Genomic DNA, 15971 nt, shown 5'->3' with positions numbered 1-15971 from the left:
GAAGCTGGTTGACAGATAATATCCCCCCCTTGTGGAGCATCTGCACCTTGCTGCACATGAACGAGTGTCCATTTGTGAGTGAGTTGCACATCTGTTCATTTTAGGAGCTTCGGAAAAATGCTTTCATTTTCAGAACACGTAATACTCTTGATTTTATTATAGGAGTATCACCTCTGATCAAATGAACTTGTTATAGGAGATGGTGAAGTTGCAAACACCAGGAGCAGCCAACACTGCAGATGTTGTATTTGGCTGGTACAGTACGCTGGATTCTGAACACAATCATGTTTGTCTCTCGCTTTTTGATTGTTTTTCTGCCTCACGTAAAAGTTTCTTCGATTTCATGTCGGATGCAGAAATGTTTAAAAGTAAATCAGCCAAAGCTGGAATGTTTATCCAGTATGTGTTGCATTTCCTGCTGTGCTGTGGTGAGCTTTTTCTTTCTTTGTCCAAAGGACGGATTGATGAATTTCAGTATTTTAAATTGGACGCAGACGTTTTCCCCCCATGGTTACATCAGCAGAAAACTGTAGAGATACTGTTAAATGACCTATGTAGCTGTACAATCAGAATGGAGCCAAGAACACTGTGCACTAAACATTATTAAAAAGAGCGTACAAGCATAAACTAAAGGAATCCATCAAACAAAACCTTACCGATTATAGTTCAATAAACAGCCACTGTATCAACATCTAAAACTTTTATTTTGAAGGCATGGTTGCCTCACCAGTAATTTGAGTGCTAGTTTAGGACAGTTTGTTTACTTCCCCTTCACCATGGTAACCGACCTGTATACAAAGAGACTGTGCAGAGTCTAGATAGATAGATAGATAGATAGATAGATAGATAGATAGATAGATAGATAGATAGATAGATAGATAGATAGATAGATAGATAGATAGATAGATAGATAGATAGATAGATAGATAGATAGATAGATAGATAGATAGGTTTCTAATGACACTGACATGCTATAGGACAGCCAAACCTTTAACTGCAACACTTAGAAACCAGGTATGTATGTATGTCAGTCTGTGTGTTGTAAAGTGTTACTCTGCTTTTGACTTTTTACTGTTCCTGTCATGTATGTAAATGGGGATGTAAAAAAAAAATTGAAGCAACATAATTCCAACACAATGAACAGTACTGAGTCAGTACTGACTAAACTATTCTTTTACTTTATTATGTTTTTATGTTTCTTGGAAGCAGCCTGACAAGCGTTTTAATGTGTGTGTGTGTGTGTGTGTGTGTTTCCAGTGAGAAAAGATGCCATTAATTGAGGGGAAGAGTGACATGGAGCGTCTGGGTGTCTTCAAAGAGATGAGCTACATCTCTATAGGAGACAAGTACAACGCACCCACCAACCGTAAGCATCTGAACAGCCTATTTATCTGCCTGTTTACCCGTAAATGAAATGCCAACAATAATAACTGTAAAGAAACATCAGCCTTTAGCTTGAGATGATGAGCTCTTGACAATATAAGTAATATGTATATACAGCCAGAAAAGGCATATGTGTGAGTATGTCATCACTTCCTTACCAGGTCCGTTCAACGAGTCAGCCTATCGTAGCCGGCAGATTCAGGCGGGCATCGCTAAACAACGCTGTGCACTGCAGAGCGGCTTCTTCGACAAGTCGTTCAAGCGGATATTCGAACGTGAGGCACTGAGTGACCCGGTGAGACTGACCCGACAGTACCGCATCCAGCAGGCCAAGAAGAACCTGGGGAAGGCCTTCCTGCCCTGTAATGGGATCAAGAAGAAGTAAGAAAGCACACACAAACACCACAGAGATCACACACATATTGACAAAAGACTGAACTTACACCTTTGACTGACATAACATGTATTCATTGTGGTATTTGGCACGCTTCACATCCCTTTCCTTGTCTGTTTGCTTTCAGCGGTGGTTCAGGTAGTTACTACGGGACTCTATCAGGACCACTTGAAGCCATGAGTCCTCTGACTGTTGCTCGGAAGGCCCATCCGTCACCTGGACGCAATATCGTCACTTCACCTCCCAAGAAAGGCAGTGGTTACAGGTTCACGGCAAGAACTCTTTCTAAAGCGGTTCACCACCACTCACCATGCATATTTTAGACTCATTCTGTGTCTGGAATAATTATAATGTTAGAGTGAAAAAGCATTTTTATGAAAGGGGTAGACTAAGCAACATACTCACATAGTTTCTTTAGTTGAATGATCTAATCTCTGTTTTAGGACAGTTTCTAATGACCAGTGATGAATATGTACATTTTTGGCACAAGTAAATAACATGATATCTCCGGCAGCTATCCTAATGTAACACTGTCCAGCGTGGAGTTGTATGCCTCGGACCCCTACGACAGAGCCAAAGAGGTACTGAAGGTAATGCTAAAGAGAAACCTCTGTATTTTTCAACCTGGACCATAGTTTTCCATCTTTTTGTGTTTAAGTGACGCGTGGGGACAATCATTTTAGAAATTGGTCTAGTATTGACCGATAGCGTTACAGCTAGAAATGGGCTGCAATGTAATCTGACGGGGCAAGAGCTCCCTGTCAATGTACGTCAACTAACAGGCTTGTTTTAGCCAATGACAGGCTCAGATTGTTATTGTAAATGTCTGACAATATTATGGAGAGAACCATACAGAGAAATAAAAAGTTTTTCTTTACCTTTCGTTCAATTTGTTACTGTTTGTTTGTTGGTCTGACCAAATCTCACTCAAGAAGACTGATTATGAAATCTCATGAGGGTTGCATTCTTGTCGAAATCAGTTCAATTTTCAGCTGTGATAGAGTTGGAGAGAGGAGTTCCAAGAGTAGAGAAAGTGTATCTTGTTTTTCAAAATCATGGCTTAATGTTTAGCTGATTTCAACAACAACAACAACAACTCTCACAAGATTTCAGAACAATACTTTTTCAGTGAGGCTTTGTTAGATACAAACAGACCAGATCAAGCGAAAGGTAAAGAAAGAATTTCATTTCTATGGTCCTTTCTACAACAATAAAAATCATAATAACGAAATCAATTTTAATTTTATAAATCTCGATTAAATCTTCCTGTTTCAATCACATTCTGAGTGACATGCAGACAAAGGAGTGTCAAGATAAAGCAAAGCAAATTGTTAACATGGGGTCAAAAGTGAGCCTCCACTGGAATACATTTCCTTCTGAAATGACAATTTTACACTATCAGGTCTGAGTTTTAATGAATGATGATACGTTTTGATAACACTGTAAGGAAATATAAATATTGATTATATGCTTCTATTGTTTTTTTCCCAACCCAGTTCAGATGAAACCAGGAGAATATACTAGCAAACCTTATCTAATAAGTTAGTCTGACATTAACTCTTGCTTCTCCTACACATTTTTACAGCCTATGTTTAGTACTTTAATATTAATAAATGTATTTTCTGTAGCTAATTAATTAGATGTAGCGAGATCTGTGGTATTGTGATGTGATGTGTTTGTAGATAGCCAGCTGTTTTTTGCTTTTATTTCAGACAGATGCCCCTCTACCACTACCCATTCTATCCCCTCTCACACATCTCCTTAGAGGCAGTATGTCAATGTTTGATGTCCCTCTACCTCCTTTATGTATCTATGTGTCTTGTTTCCATGTGTATGACTCTGCTGTGTTAATGTGTTTTTACTAACAGTCTTTGTCCTGTCTTTCTAACATCCCACTCGTGGCCTGTACCTTGTTGTGGTGAGTGGGCTTTATACTAAATCAGGCCTCAAGGTGTGTGTCATGTCTCAAATATTGAAACCTAACGGAAAGAGACACCTATTCTCCTTCAAATCTGTGTAATGTATAGTACTACATTCATGTTTTTTACAGGAAACAATGTACAAAAACAAACTAATAACTTATTGCCATCACATCAGGATACAACAAAGGAGAAAAACTAAAGGCCTTTGAATTGACTGCATTCCTTTTAGGAAATATCATCTGGCTAGCTAGTTCTTGTCTCGTTGGCGATCTGATAAACAATAAATTCCCTATCACTATTTTCTAAAGCTATACATAATACAGCCTCTATGCTTGACTCAAACTGGTCATACTCATAGTCTTATAGACTCACTCATAGTCTCCATTACTCAACACTAGATACCTACTGAACATACAGTTAGGAAACAGCACACTAGCTAGCTAATTATTGTCTCATTTGTGGTTTGATGAACAGTAAATTAATCAAATTCAGTATCACTGTTTTCTAAGCTACTGTAGGTGTCATATTTCACGGGACCCACGCGAGTGCAGTTTTCATGCAAATGCAGCCGTCGAGGCTTCCATTATTCCACCAAGGCTTTCATCATGCAGTAGTGTGCCAGGTTTTATCCAAACTAGGTTGGAAAAACAATAGACGCTCATATTTATTTCGAGTTATTCAGTTGGTTGCAATCTCCAACTTCACCACTAGATGCCACTAATCCTACACACTGCTCCTTTAAACTAACTTTATTAAAATGTGCACTGTGTGTGATACAGAAGGAGGAATCAATCCATCGCTCTAAGTTTAGAGATGGCCCCTTCAAGCTCAACCTCCATCCCAGAGACTATTTCCAGGGCAATCCATATTACAGTGACAAACCAGCCCCACCAGCACATAAGCCCCTCCCACCAAGACAGAAAGTCTCTCCTGCTCCCTTCAAACCTGCGTCCCCCGGCAAACAGGTCAGTATCTTTATCTGCTCTACAGAATCAGAATTAGAGTGAAATAACAGACTACTATTTATTACAAATCACTGTTGCCCACCTGTAATATGACTGTTCATGTGGCTCTCTCTTGTGTTAGATTGGAGGAATGAAAGCGGGGACATTTGATAAGTATCCCTCACATTCTACTGATCCATACGTCCTTCGTCGTTCCAAACGGACCAATCAAGAGCCAATCTTCCGTCCCACTCCTGGTCCTAAGAGCACACCTGTCAAGAGTATCATCACTGTGAATGTTAACAGGTTTGATCCCTGATTCCTTTTAATCACCTACCCTCTCTGCTCTCTGTGCTCTCACATATAGCTTTCAGGTGAGACAAACCACCATCTGCAGAATTTAATCATTTTTCCTTATTTCTAAAAAAGTTAAAGGGTTCATTCAAGGAAGCCACCTATATGGTGAGTTTAGGGTGAAAATTTGAAGAAGTGGAAAACAAAAGTTTCTTTTATTAACCTGCATTACCTTTTTTGACCACTTGGGGTCACTTGGGTGAGCAGAACTAAACTATATAAAACACTGACATTACCTTTCAAGTTGACGGTAACTTAGAGCAGCTTTAACAAGTAACAGATAGTCTAAGTTGAGATCAGGCATTATCCTAGAAGTTCCATAGGTCTGATTTCAGTTTGTCATACACAACAAATAAGTATTTGCTCTATCAATGTGGAAAAAATACATTAAAAGGAAACCCAAGAAATTATGTTAAAGCTACCTACTTTACCTTTCTTGCATTTCACACAGCACTTTGAAAAAACTTGAACAGCAACAACCCTTCCTCCCTCCTATGTCCCACCCCTGCACTCCCATCCCCTCCGCGAATGCGCACTATATAAATATATATATAGTTTTCTTTTTCCCCATGGGAGCAGCAGGAGGTGGAAGCCGTGGCCCGCTTTTATCTGTCATTGTCAGTCGCTTCTGTCTGTTTACGGCTATCTCCGTGGATCATGGATGTATTATAATGCCGTGAACAGACTCACTTCCGGGTAGGGGTGCGCGCGATTACATAAATGCGGAAGGGGAAAACAGGCAGGTCGCTCAGCCAATCATATCATTCGGACTGAATGATATGATTGGTCAGAGTTTTCACAGAATATTATGAGAATGGAATAATGATTAGTTTCTATGCCTGGTGGATCTCTCTAACATTTTAGAGTGACATTACCTTATTAATAGCATTTTAACTAAAACAAAAAAATGTGTAAAAATGTAACAAAGGTAAGGGTAGCTTTAATCCAATCTTTTATACACTGGCTTTGAATGAGCCAAAATATGATATATTTTATTTCAGTTATACCTCACAGTGAAGAGAGCTGTGATTAAAGTTACCCTGTTTGCAAGAACAATAGTTGTTTGTTTTTTTTGTTTTTTCAATTAATCTTCTTCTAACTTGTTCTTTCTTGTTGTTTCAGGAGTGTAAATTCTGTAAACTACACTTCAACCATCCCAGCTGTGATGACCTTCTGACTACATTACCCATACCACACCAACATTTTTCTTTATTTCTACTGTAGAAGTTATTTTACTGTCTGTTTTACCACCTGCTGCCACGAGAGCTGTAAAAATAGTTATTCCAACATGTAGATGATTCAGTTTTCAACAGTGGATTCATTTGTGAACTGTTTCCTTTTTTTGCTTCTCTGAATCCTTTTCTCTTTATAGCGTATCCTTGTATAATATTCAGGATGTCACATGTATAATAACACATGAGAGCTCAAATAAAGTTGAGTTCCTTTAGTCTTCAGCTCTGTAACAAGATGTTTTGTTATGGAAGGAAATATGACTCTTGATTAACAGTATATCAGTATATGTATATGATGTTTGTTACAGATTGTTGAAAAGAACTAGATGGTTTTCATGCAGTTATATTCACTCCTGGGTCCTCCAAATACGGTCTGAAAAAAACAGGAGAGGAGAAATACAAGATATGTCAGTCTAAAGCAAAACCAGCTCATTTAAACTTGCATATCACATATTAACTTGAGACAATAAACACGAGACAAGATGAAATTGGTATATCATAATATACCTGTTTACACCAGAAGACAGCGATACAGACACCATCATCTCCATTGCAAATGTTAAAGACTGGCTTTGCAATTGGCTGTGCAGAGTAATGTTGACAGTGCCCTCTGCTGGCAAGGTTTTTAACAGCAACTGAACTGGGCCTTATTAGGACAAATGAAGTATGACTACATTCATGCAACTCAACATATTTAGTGGTGTACTCTAATGTTTAATAATGGGAGTACACACACAGTAAAGCAACACAGAGAAGTACAAATGAATGACCTAACTATTCCCACACAGAGACTGTAGCTGACACTAAATGCAGCATAATAGGTCACTTGTTTTTTGGTCACACACTCATATTTTGCAGGATTAATCCTCTCATGAAAGACATTAACACATTAAATATTCCACTGGTAGGGTAACTGGAGCTTGGACACCACATTCTATAACTGAGTCACTCTGTGTAAAGCAGGCCTCTGCTAATTACCTCTCGCTTGTAATTGGATCATTAGCTTCTAGTGAGTTCTATCAATCAGGAACAAGTAGCTATAACAGGGTAATAAGTCCTTAGAGGATAAGGCTGGCAATTATCTATATTGTTCTTATTGTTCTTTTGAAACAGAGCCAAACCAACAGTGAACGGATCTACTGACAACTATTGTGTGTGTTTCAAAAGTCTGATATATCTTATTCCTCTTTGCCGTAGACCTCCATTGTTGGCAGAAACTATTAAAAACACATCAGTGGGAGCGCTTGGGTAGTTGAGTGGTTAAAGCACATGCCACATAATGGCCGAGTCCCTGGTTCAAATCCAGCAAGGGACCTTTGCTGCAGGTCATTCCCCTCACTCCCTCCCTTCTTTACTGTTGGCCTTTATGCCATCTCATGTTATTACAAATAAAGGCAAAAAAATGCCCCAAAATAAATAATAAAATAATAAATAATAAAAATTAAAAAAAACATATCAGTGAGTTACACTGCTGCACTCCTTCACCACAAAGAATATGGTTGCAGTAGTTTGTTGTGCTATATATCACGACCTCTTGACTTTCTACTATCCTGTAAACAAGGCCGCATTAGTGCCTCCGGGAGCCCCTGGGCCCTGAAGCTCATGTCCCCCAAACAACTTTTATTTTATTCTGAATGGATAATGCTGCTGTCAACCTTGTAACTCCATATGTTGTTTTGGACATACTAGGTTTCTGACTGTGACCATAATGATCAACATTTATGTAGAGCCTGACAAAAATTGGGCACTATTGCCAGTATGATAGATCTGACCATAACTGTAAATGTATTTATTTTTAACCAAACTTATCTGCTATCATGTAACTGGACCATTTGCTCAGCTTCATCTTTTCTCCTTAGAATACTACTACTAATACTGCTACTGCCCTGCATGTTTTAGGTAACTCCCCACTCTAACACACCTTCCCACCCCCCTCCCTCTGTGTCTGTTTACAGGAAATCAAATCCTGGTTCTCCTCCAACTTTCTCAAACTCAACAGTGATAAAACTGAGGTCCTCCTCGTTGGTTCAAAATCCTCTCTCACTAACACTCCCAGTTTCACCATCCCCATTGACAACTCCTCTGTTTCCCCCTCCACTCAGGTTAAGAGCCTGGGTGTCGTCCTTGACAGCTCGTTGTCATTCCAGACTCACATTAATAATGTTACCCGGTCAGCCTACTTCCATCGTCCGTCCCTCACTTCCAACAGCGCTGCCATCCTGGTCCACACTCTAGTTACATCCCGCCTAGACTATTGCAACTCCCTCCTCTTCGGTCTCCCCCACAAGTCCCTCCGTAAGCTCACTCTCATATCATTCCTGTTCTTCAACAACTTCACTGGCTTCCTGTCAAATTTCGCTTAGACTTTAAAATCCTGCTTCACACTTTCAAGGCCATCCACAAACTCGCCCCCCCATACCTCTCTGACCTCCTCCACATCAACACTCCCTCCCGATCACTCAGATCAGCCTCCTCCATCAGCCTCACTGTGCCTTCAGCCGCTCTGCCCCCCGCCTCTGGGACTCCCTCCCCCCCGACATCCGGAACATTAACTCATTATCCATTTTCAAATCCCGTCTAAAAACCCACCTTTTCAAACTTTCCTACTCACTGTAATTTGTCATCCACCACTGCAGATCTTTGATTTTATTTCTGATTTTATTGAATTTATATCGTTGTGTACTTTTGCTCTTTTAATCGTTGTTTATGTGTTTTGTAAGGTGACCTTGAGTGCCCTGAAAGGCACCTTAAATAAAATGTATTATTATTATTATTATTATTATTATTATTATTATTATTAAAAATATATGAAATAATATTCATGATAGCCAGTCTATACTGATTTAAAATTCTACAAGAAACCTCTCTTACTTCATACTAACACTGCAAGGGTGTGAGGGATGTCCTGAAAACATCTCCTGGTGGAAGACTTACAATTATGTAATGAATTATATAATTAGTTTGCATTTTTCTCATATAAAACCACTGTATATTCTGTTGGTGCAACTGTGAATTACAGTTAACTAGCTCATTGAACTGTAGTGACAATGTTTACTTTAATTTATCACAGTAATAATATATTTACATGAATAAGTTCAACAAATAGGCTACAATATTTTCAAAACATTTTATAGAATAGAAATTTAACAATTCAAGCACCCAATGTTGTGTCCCAATATAGAATTCACATGTAGGGAGTGTGGCTGGTGAGCAGTCACCCTATAATACTGTATGTTTTATCGTCCGTGGGAAATAAACTAGTGGTCCTTCTGTTTAAGAGACGATCTTTGGGAGGGCTTCTCTTCCCACAATGCACTGCGACAGCTGTAGCATATAAATGTGAGCGTGCCTTCCACTCTGCCTCTCAGTCCAGAAAAACAATGTCTGAGACACGTGGCTCTGATATCTGCTTAAACGTGGTAAGAATTTGAGCTGTTTTTAAAAAAATGTATTAATATATAATACATTAGTATTATTGTGTTAAGTTCGTGATAAAGTTAAAGTGTGTTGTTACTTATTTAAAAAATCAACCTCCTAGTTACTTTTGTAAAATGGCGCTTATAAGAGTTGTTTTTTTGGCGGTTGGGGCCGGTGTTACGTCGAAGTCGGTTCACCCTCGAATAACGTTCCCCTCCTGTTAAGTTAAGCACCTCAGAATAGGACTGGTTTGGGTTATTTTGGAGAAGCGGGGACGCATATCGACGGGGAAACAGACTTGGACATAACACCAGCGTGAGGCCGCGTGACTTGGACACGCTGCTGAAGTGCTGCCGGCTAACGTTACTGAAAGTGTTCAACCACGACTCTTAATTTGAGCACTTTTGTTCACATATATTACTACACTTGGATTATCTGACTTTAAAAAAAGTTAATTATAAATGTAACTTATTTTTAAGTCCTTCGATTTTTTTTTTGCTAATTTCTTAGCCTGCCAACCAATTTCTATTACACTTGGTGGCTCCATCGCAGCACGTTGTGACCTTTATGGTTTGTTTCAGAGATGCTGGGTCCCCCGGTGAACACGTGACAGAGTCTCCGCCATGGGATGAAACTACCAACCTCCTGCCTTTCTTTGGAGTAAAGGTAAACAGAGTTGTGATGGTTCACTTTAAGATTCACATCACATTCGAAGCATTCCTCAAGTAATGTCCCAGAACTTTACATTTCATTATTTTTCACATCAAATCATTTTTAGTGATTAAAAAGACAGCAAAACAGACATGTTTAAGTTGCAGTAGAAAACACATAGTGGCTGTTTCTTTCACTCCAGCGCTCAGTCAGCTGTCCAGATATTGGTGTCTGGCTCAGTGTTACAGTGCTGGTAGAGTAACTCTGTATTTGGCTTCGGCTGCAGGCTCTGTTTTAGAGTCTGCTGTCGCTTAGCTGCTGCAGAGTGCGGCCCAACGAGAGTGGCCCATCCTGATCCAACAGCAGGACGGGCCTAGTACATGGCCGCACACTTCATACTTATTCCTGTAAGGAAGTTAAATTTTCATAAGTGGTGGTACTAAATAGTCACACTTGAGTTAGAATCAGTTTGAATGACAGAAGCCTACATGGATATTAATGTGACATCCAGGTCAAATTGGCAGTTTTCTATCATGGAATCAATTAAAAAGTAGCAACGTGACATTTTTGATGTGAATGAACTTGAGTGAAGTAAATTTTCCTTGTTTTTGACTGTTGCAGGCAGAGCCACTGATGAGCTGCTCAGTGTGGAGATGATGGTCATGCTGCAGGCTGACTGAAAGTGAGTGCTGAAAAATCTTTAATATTTATATTAAAGCACTTAATGCTGTGATGATAAAATATAACACATCATGCTGACAAAATACTGTGGTGACTATCAAACCCTGAGCATATCAGCTGGCTGTGAGCAGTGACCAGTAGTGTTCCTGCTTTAACTGACCTTTTTTTTCTCTACAGCAGTGTGAGCAGCTGGCCTGTAGGGGGCATTACACGACCAGGAACAAAGACTGATGTCAGGTATGTAACAGTGTTTCCTGTATGTACTATAGAAACTATAACCCCAATCTTGTACTCCCATGGCAGAGACTTCCCCATCTGCTGTGGAATCTAAGTATTGGGAGAGAGATGTCAGGACTTTGGCACAGATTCAGTAACTAATTTACCAGAACCTGACTTAAGACCTGAAACATGCTCCTTGTGATACATTCTATTAAGCTAACATGTGAATTGCAATTTGTTTAAAAACTCAAGTGCTCTTTTTTTTTTTTTTTTTTTTAAGTGTTGCCTGACTGGTGTGGAGAACTGGAGTCCACCTGCTGGGATGTGACCAGGCTGTCAGACACTTCTGCTCAGCCTGAGTTTGACATTTAAACTGTCATTGATTACATCAACTTTACAGGAATGCAAGAACTGATGGTTGAATAAAATTTGAAAAATCTGCAGCAACTCTTGTCTAGTTTGGTTTATATTAGGTTTAGTTTTTTCCAGATTTCTGATTAGATTATCAATGTATTGAAAAGAGATGTGTATAAACTTCCCTACCCTTTGGCTGAGCTCTAAAGCTGCAGTATGTAGTTATGAGAAGTGGACTAGCCAGAAAATTGCAGCATGGAGTGTCATTGAGGCTCTGGTTTTGATTATTTTCATCTTATTCTGTCACATGACAGTTTCACCAAATATAACAGACTGCCACTTTAAGCACACTGGTTGAAGATGTAACTCTAAATGAGGTGTTAGTAAATACATTTGTTTCTAATAAGGAAATGGTGCATTTGGACCATTTCCAGCAGGACTATCCAAATTAACTGCTGTACATTGTACAGAGCAGTGCTAATGGTTTGAAAGTGACTAGATGTGATAGACAAACTACACCACTTGGGGAATGAATTATGGTACATGAAAAGTCTGACTTCAAAATAGAGTTCTGATACATTTGTCAAGACTGGAAAGAATAAGATGACAAAAGTAAATGATTAAAAGACTAGAGTTAAAATGTGAAAGTATTTTATTACAAGTTCAGTTTAAAAATTAAAATCTTAATATACTACAAATAGTTAAAAAAACAACAAGTGGACTGGGGCTAGCAGATCTCTAGGGTTGCTAACATATACTCGTTCAGCCACAGCAAATGGATGAAACACTCATGTATCCCAGTACCTTTAACCACAGCAAACAGTGAAGGGACAAACCTATCCCAGCACACTGGCTCACAACTCCACTAAATCAAATAAAACTACAAAGGTTAAACAAAAATAGTTGGTCCTACTCTCCAATATTTATAAGGCTTTATTAAGAAGGGCAGGCAAAAAGCAGCAGCAGATGGCATCCTACAAAAAGAGACTGAGTTAGTTAGCCACCTGCATACACAATCGAATAAAATTGTCCAGGCCCCACTTTCCACCATAGTAGGGGAAAAGGGTCTACGAGCTGGAGGCACCAACAGGGAAACTAAGCATAAAAAACCCAAGTTAGCACTCAGAAACTAGAACTACTGGCAGTTAAATCTCAGCCTACCGACCTCTGTCCAGAACACATGGCAGCAAGAAAGGAAGAACAAAGGTAGACAGGTGTCTTAAATAACCTAGCCATTCAGTGTTTGACCAACAGTGGCTATATGGCAGGCTACATACAAATACATTAATTCATTATTGGTTTGGACCTCCTTTGTGGGATTTGTTGGAAAATTTGCTCAATTTGACCAAAGAATGAAACCTAAACAGTAACATTTGTACTATTTATCATGAAAAGTGATACATCTCTAAACACCAGCCTGTCTGGTTTTCTTAATGTACTATATGCAAAAAGACTGAACTGATTTGTGACTAACATTACAACACTTGATCAGAAAGAAATCCCATTAACACACAATATTAGAATTTTGACACTCATCAACCACCACCCAAGCTTATTTTGGTTTTTCCTCATTTTGTCAATTGTCAACCTCTGCCATTACCCTGTCATGTTTCCAGACTGCTCTCCTTCTGACAGCTTACACAAAGACACTGCAGATCCATCCCTGAACCCAAACTCAGGGTAGAGCGGTTCAGTGAATGTGGCGTGGAAGGTGTGGAGGTGGATCAATGTGTCAGAGGAGACTCCATAGAAAGAAAGGATGCCAACATGACAGTCCAGGTATACTCCTATTCTGTTGGACTGGACAGAGGGTGGGATGTTGACAGTCTTTGCTTTGTCATTGTGCCAAGCAGAGAAAAGACCATCAGAAGCAAACAGAGCCCAGGACTTGTCATTCCTTCCCAGCCTGCAGTCATTATCAGTCCCTTTCCGTCCAATTCCTCTGTAAGCTATTCCTAGAGAGAGCCATCCCTCCCTCTCAACCTCCCAGTAACATCTACCAGTCAGACCATTAACACACATCACCCCAAACAAGAAGTCATATCTGTCTGGGTGAGGAGGATATGGCTGCTCCTCTTTCACCACTGTTGCCTTTCTGCTGTCTTCAGAGAGGAGGACATTTTTGTTTGCTGTGTTTGGGTCCAGTGTGAGTTCACAGGCATCTGATGGACAGAAGAAAACACAATACAGCACAGACAGTAACAGAATAAGAAATAGAGCTGTAAAGTGAGATGTGTTATTTTGGACATCCAATGCTATGGAAGCAAGAGTGTTTGCACAGACAGTGTCAGGTGACTTACCAACTGTGCTAGAAGAGATCTGGTTCTTTGATAAAAAGTCTAAGGAACTAGCCTATAGGCTATAAATTAAAACCTGAGGAATATGGCGTCAACATGACTTAAAAGAACATTTTGGTAACACACCCAATCACCAAGCTCAAACTTCAGTTTTATGTGCCTCTAATGTTGAGTGGAAACTAAAGATTAGAATTTAAGATGGAATCCAGCTAAAAACTTGACTTACACTTTCTTAAGCCTGGTGTCATCCATCGCTCTCCCTGGTCAACCCTGAAATAAGAAAATACACAAAGTCAGACATTGCGCCTGTCTATTGAAATGATGGAGGCGCAATGGCGCTACTCTGTGCTCTTCACATAGTTCCTTATTTTAACATTCAGGGTGAATCTAACCACCCTATGAAGGAAACAATTGTTGCCACATATATTCTTGATCCCATTATTTTGGTCATTAACCAAAGCTTTTAACCATTGGTTGAAGCTTAAAACATAGGTTGATCAGTAAACCGTGAGCCTCGCCTTTGGGCCCTGCTCCTTCACCACAAGCAGTCCAGTTGGGTACAACACAGGTATGACACAGGTTGACAGTATGATGGGTAAAAGGCTTTCCAAAGGGAAGACCTCTATCAAACAGTGACCAAAAATGCTGGAGGTTCTCTCCATACCTGAGAGTGTCAAGTTTCCAGTGCGGATTCTCAAGTCCAGCAGAGAGCAGCTTTACTCCCATGTCTCCTAGGTGATTGTAGCTCAGGTCCAGTTCTCTCAGATGGGAGGGGTTGGAGCGCAGAGCTGAGGCCAAAGATACACAGCCTTCGTCTGTGATCAGGCAGCCTGACAGCCTGCGAACAGAAATCGAGACTAATTAATTAACAAATGAATAGGAAAATTGGTCTTAAACTGAAATGTGTTTACTCTGTTAGGCTTTAACAGCAGTGATGCAGTGATTAGATAATATAACAAAATATCCTCATGACACAATAATACATGATTGCCAGAAGCTATGCCAAAGATTGGCAACAGAACCAGTCACAGAAAATACTATAAAGGTTGCTCCTTTGTTCAGTGATAATGTTCTAAATTTAAACAGAGATTTAAAGGGTTATCTGATGAACAGATTGAATCCTGACCAGAGAGTCTCCAGTCTACAGTTTGGACTCTCTAGTCCAGCAGAGAGCAGCTTCACCCCTGAATCCCGCAGGTCATTGTTACTCAAGTCCAGCTCTGTCAGACTGGAGGACTTCGAGCTGAGGACTGTTGCCAGAGCTTCACAGCTTCTCTCTGATAGGTTGCAGACACTCAATCTGAGAACATAAGAAAGTGCAAAAATAAATTAAAAGATAGGTGCAGGTTTTATTTGTCTGTCTTAATACAATACAGATTTGCCATTATGTATATACAGTAACAGTCAAAGGTTTGGACACACTTTCTCATTCAAGTGAATGGGAAGGTGTGTCCAAAGTTTTTACTGGTACTGTATATGTATGTGGAAATGGGTAAGAATTCCTACTGTCCGTACCAGTCCTGCAGCTATTTTCTTGGAATGTGATTGTAAAGAGCAAATTTTGTACTGAAAAGTATTGCAACTTTGGAAGATAGTGACCCATTTTAGCAACATGGCAATGTAGTTTGCTACACTGAAGCTACGTTTATATTTTTTACTTGATTAATATTATTATATCTTATATGATTGGCAGTTTGAAAGCTGCATTTTTATCACACACACACACACACACACACACACACACACACACACACACACACACACACACACACACACACACACACACACACACACACACACACACACACACACACACACACACACACACACACACACACACACACACACACACACACACACACACACACACACACACACACCTATATCTACATACATTTCAAACAAATAATGTTTTTGTTGTACCACCAAAATGCTAGTCATTTTGTAGAGACTTGCATTTTTGTTGTACCCTCTGTTGGCTATTTAAGTAACATTATAAGTATAAGTAACATTTAAGGGTAATTTAAACATTTCCTCTGTTCCCCAATCTCTTCTCTCCTATAGGTATTTATTTTATTTGTCTTTTCCAAGTTGAGAGCAACTTCCTCTTTGCATTGCACATC

The 15971-nt window shown here is 39.6% G+C and overlaps 2 protein-coding genes, 1 long non-coding RNA gene and 2 other non-coding genes across 5 annotated transcripts in view; 4 read left to right on the top strand and 1 right to left on the bottom strand.

Moving 5' to 3' along the window:
- Positions 1-153: 153 nt before the first annotated feature.
- On the top strand, positions 154-6174 carry cfap96 (cilia and flagella associated protein 96). The gene is made up of 8 exons (XM_062426020.1): positions 154-255; positions 1258-1366; positions 1545-1764; positions 1905-2042; positions 2292-2367; positions 4479-4664; positions 4786-4949; positions 6120-6174. The coding sequence occupies exons 2-8, from the start codon at positions 1267-1269 to the stop codon at positions 6172-6174; spliced, it is 939 nt and encodes a 312-aa protein (XP_062282004.1). The 5' UTR covers positions 154-255; positions 1258-1266.
- A 3416-nt stretch (positions 6175-9590) lies between these two features.
- Positions 9591-11634, top strand: LOC133986129 (uncharacterized). Its single transcript, XR_009925491.1, has 5 exons — positions 9591-9648; positions 10228-10312; positions 10919-10979; positions 11156-11215; positions 11478-11634. It is a non-coding gene; the product is annotated as an uncharacterized LOC133986129 (long non-coding RNA).
- On the top strand, positions 10495-10690 carry LOC133986522 (small nucleolar RNA SNORA74). The gene has a single exon (XR_009925545.1). It is a non-coding gene; the product is annotated as a small nucleolar RNA SNORA74 (small nucleolar RNA).
- On the top strand, positions 11022-11091 carry LOC133986523 (small nucleolar RNA SNORD63). Its single transcript, XR_009925546.1, has one exon. It is a non-coding gene; the product is annotated as a small nucleolar RNA SNORD63 (small nucleolar RNA).
- Positions 11635-12294: 660 nt separating the features above from the next.
- LOC133985746 (NLR family CARD domain-containing protein 3-like) overlaps positions 12295-15971 on the bottom strand; it is a 112127-nt gene continuing 108450 nt past the window's right edge. The window contains exons 3-6 of the mRNA XM_062425443.1: positions 14960-15148; positions 14513-14686; positions 14075-14118; positions 12295-13713 (exon numbers count right to left, since the gene is read on the bottom strand). Coding sequence (XP_062281427.1) covers positions 13148-13713; positions 14075-14118; positions 14513-14686; positions 14960-15148 — 973 coding nt within the window. The 3' untranslated portion in view covers positions 12295-13147. The remainder of the gene's footprint in view (positions 13714-14074; positions 14119-14512; positions 14687-14959; positions 15149-15971) is intronic.

The sequence above is a fragment of the Scomber scombrus genome, chromosome 9, assembly GCF_963691925.1.
Source record: "Scomber scombrus chromosome 9, fScoSco1.1, whole genome shotgun sequence".
In the NCBI taxonomy this organism is placed as follows: domain Eukaryota; kingdom Metazoa; phylum Chordata; class Actinopteri; order Scombriformes; family Scombridae; genus Scomber; species Scomber scombrus.
Note: the sequence above shows the minus strand (reverse complement) of the source record. Positions and strands in the feature narration are given on the sequence as shown.

Coding starts and splice junctions, on each gene's coding strand:
- cfap96 (XM_062426020.1), top strand. CDS start 1,267: ATGCCATTAATTGAGGGGAAGAGTGACATGGAGCGTCTGGGTGTCTTC. Junction 1,367..1,544: donor GTACAACGCACCCACCAACC/GTAAGCATCTGA, acceptor CTTCCTTACCAG/GTCCGTTCAACGAGTCAGCC. Junction 2,368..4,478: donor GAGCCAAAGAGGTACTGAAG/GTAATGCTAAAG, acceptor TGTGTGATACAG/AAGGAGGAATCAATCCATCG.